Source organism: Salvelinus sp. IW2-2015, unplaced genomic scaffold, assembly GCF_002910315.2.
Source record: "Salvelinus sp. IW2-2015 unplaced genomic scaffold, ASM291031v2 Un_scaffold1501, whole genome shotgun sequence".
Taxonomy (NCBI): Eukaryota; Metazoa; Chordata; class Actinopteri; order Salmoniformes; family Salmonidae; genus Salvelinus; species Salvelinus sp. IW2-2015.
In genome coordinates, this window is record NW_019942949.1 from 15,318 (window position 1) to 18,715 (window position 3,398).

Consider the following 3,398-nt stretch of genomic DNA (forward strand, 5'->3'; position numbering starts at 1 on the left):
TTACATTATTCTATATGTGTTATTTCATAGTTTTGATGTCTTCACTATTCTTCTACAATGTAGAAAATAGTTTTTTTTAAACTTAGTAGGTGTTAGATTCAGTAGTCCAAACTTTTGACTGATACTGTATGTCGTGTATCTTCCCCTGCTATTCATTCTGTCACTGTTTACACGTTGCTAAATCTCTGTACATAGCTGATAATATAACACTGGAAATGTCTTTATCTTTTTGAAAACCTTTGTGAAGTTTGTTTACTGTTCATTTGTAATAGCTTGTTGTTGTTAGGGTTGTTCTTGTTACTTCTCACTTCTGTTTATTGTTGATTTCATTCCAATAAAGCCCCATTGATTTGAATTGCGAGAGAGAGAGCGAGAGAGAGAGAGAGTGCGAGAGAGAGAGAGCGAGAGAGAGAGAGAGAGAGTGCGAGAGAGAGAGAGAGAGAGAGAGAGAGAGTGTGAGTGTCTCTCTCTTCCTTCCTCTCATCTTTCCTCTCGCTCTCTTTCTCTAACCCCAGTGTGAAGCGACCAGACAGACATGGCTGCCACTCTGAAGGGAACTGTCGTCTCTCTTCTTCTTCTCTCCTCCATTTCTCAAGGTAAGGCTTGGATTCAGAACTTCTTCTTCTCTCCTCCATTTCTCAAGGTAAGGCTTGGATTCAGAACTCTTCATCCGATTGTGAGTAGACAGAGTAAAAAGAGGCTGTTCTCAGGTTTTCAACCGTTGTGTGATTTGATTGACAGGTGTCCATGGTGTTGCCGTGTTCCACCGTGCGTCGGTGAGAGCTGTAGAGGGTGAGAACATCACTCTACCCTGTTTACTGGAAGAGGAGGAGGGACGTAAACCCGTCATATCTCAGGTAGCTGTGTTTCCTCTCTTTTTTTCCAACTGATTTAATTGCACTCGGATTCCATGAGTGTCCTGTAAGACGTCTATCTAATAAAATGTATATTTTATTTATTATAGCTAGCTACCTTTTAAGATGAATGAACTAACTGTAAGTTGCTCTAGATGAGAGTCTTTGCTCTTTGACTAAAATGTACGTGTCGATGTTCTAGGTAGAATGGAGGAAGAAAGGAGAGATAGAAGACCACAAGCTGGTGGTGTATAACCCTAGTTTTGGTGAAACCCTCATCTGGCCTAACGTCACCCTGGACGTGGCGTGGGACAAGAACAAGCTAACGGGCACATCTCTGGTTCTGAAGGGTGTAGAGGCTAGGGACAGCGGGCGCTACATCTGTGACATCACCACCTACCCCAACGGTTCCATCAGGAAAGTCACTCGGCTGAATGTTGAAGGTACGGGCTGAGGGTTGACGGTAAGGGCTGAGGGTTGACGGTATGGACTGAGGGTTGACGGTATGGGCTGAGGGCTGAAGGTATGGGCTGAGGGTTGACGGTATGGACTGAGGGTTGACGGTATGGGCTGAGGGTTTAAGGTAGGGGCTGAGGGTTGAATGTATTTGACGGTATGCGGCTGAGGGCTGAAGGTAGCGGGATGAGGGTGAAGGTAATGGGATGAGGGTTTGAAGGTAGGATGGGTGCATTTGGGGCTAGGGTTTGAAGGTATGGGCTGAGGGTTGACGGTATGGGCTGAGGGTTGACGGTAGTGGCTGAGGGCTGAAGGTACTGGGCATGAGGGTTGAAGATATGGGATGAGGGTTGAAGGTGTGGGCTGAGGTTGACGGATATGGGGCTGCTGGGCTGAGAGTACGGGATAGGGTTGAAGGTGAATGGTGCTGAGGGCTGAAGGTAAACGGGACTAGAGGGTTGAAGGTACGGGATGAGGGTGAAGGTGGGGCTGAGGGTTGAAGGTGTAGGCTGAGGGTTGAAGGTACGGGCTGAGGGTTTAACGGTACGGCTGAGGGTTTGAGGTACGGGCTGAGGGTGGAGCTATGGGGTTGAGGGGTTGACGTATGGACTGAGGTTTGAAAGTATGGGCTGAGGGTTGAAGGTATGGGATGAGGGTTGAACGTCGGGGCTGAGGGTTTGAAGGTATGGGCTGAGGGTTTGAAGTAGTGGCTGAGGTTTGACGGTAGGGGCTGAGGTTGACGGTATGGGCTGAGGGCTGAAGGTACGGGATGGAGGGTTGAAGGTATGGGATGAGGGTTGAAGGTGTGGGCTGAGGGTTGAAGGTATGGGCTGAGGGTTGACGTGTATGGGCTGAGGGTTGACGGATGGGCTGAGGGCTGAAGGTACGGGATGAGGGTTGAAGGTATGGATGAGGGTTGAAGGTGTGGGCTGAGGTTGACGGTATGGGCTGAGGGCTGAAGGTACGGGATGAGGGGTTTGAAGTATGGGCCCTGAGGGCTGAAGCGTAGGATGAGGAGGTGAAGGTACGGAATGAGGTTTGAAGGTGTGGGCTGAGGGTTGAAAGGTGTGGGCTGAGGTTGACGGTATGGACTGAGGTTTAGGTATGGGCTGAGGGTTGACGTATGGGATAAGGTTGAAGGTAATATTACAGTACATTCCTCTGTAGTGTGTTTGACATTTTTTCTGCCACTGTTCTACTCTGTACCTGTAAGACATTAGAAAAACAATTACAAGTTACAGAGGTCAGGGATCAGGGGCACGCCTGGGACCAGTCAGGGTCAGGGGCGTCTGGACCATCAGGTCAGGGGCAGCCTGGGACCAGTCAGGGGTCAGGGGCAGCCTGGGACCAGTCAGGGTCAGGGGCAGCACTGGGACCAGTCAGGGTCAGGGCAGCCTGGGACCAGTCAGGGGTCAGGGGCAGCCTGGGACCAGTCAGGGTCAGGGGCAGCCTGGGACCAGTCCAGGGGTCAGGGGCAGCCTGGGACCAGTCAGGGGTCAGGGGCAGCTGGGCACCAGTCCAGGGGTCAGGGGCAGCCTGGGACCCGAGTCATGGGTCAGGGGCAGCCTGGGACCAGTCAGGGTCAGGTGCAGCCTGGGAACCAAGTCGGTGTCAGGGGCAGCCTGGGACCAGTCAGAGCGTCAGGGGCAGCCTGGGACCAGTAGGGGTCAGGGGGCAGCCTGGGACCAGTCAGAGGTCAGGGCAGCCTGGGACCAGAAATTGTCTCGGGCATTTCTAACACAAACAAGACAAAGCAGATAATGATAATTTTGATTATTTGTGCAAAAATATAATATATATATTTAGAAAGGCCCATTGGGCTCTAAAATGTAAATTTCAGAAAGAACAGTCCATCCCCTGACCGATGTGGTTTGGTAAGACACACTTGTGTGTGTTGAGTAACCTTGTCTAAAACCTGAAGCCTTTAGCCCAACAGGCTAACACAGTCTGGTTGGTATCTGTATAATTGACTTCAGTAAATGTTTCTCTATCTATATTGCTATAATGGCTGTCTGCTGAGCTGACCTGGCAGTAAATTGTTTTCTCTATCTATATCTTCGTGATCTCTGAGGCTGACCTGGCATGTAC

At 50.1% G+C, this 3,398-nt stretch overlaps 1 protein-coding gene across 1 annotated transcript in view; it reads left to right on the top strand.

Annotated features, from left to right (window-relative positions):
* Positions 1–511: 511 nt before the first annotated feature.
* The window catches only part of si:ch1073-15f19.2 (nectin-4), a 34,682-nt gene continuing 31,795 nt past the window's right edge, over positions 512–3,398 (top strand). The window contains exons 1-3 of the mRNA XM_024138504.2: positions 512–596; positions 742–857; positions 1,057–1,297. Of these exons, the coding sequence (XP_023994272.2) occupies positions 536–596; positions 742–857; positions 1,057–1,297 (418 nt within the window). The 5' untranslated portion in view covers positions 512–535. The remainder of the gene's footprint in view (positions 597–741; positions 858–1,056; positions 1,298–3,398) is intronic.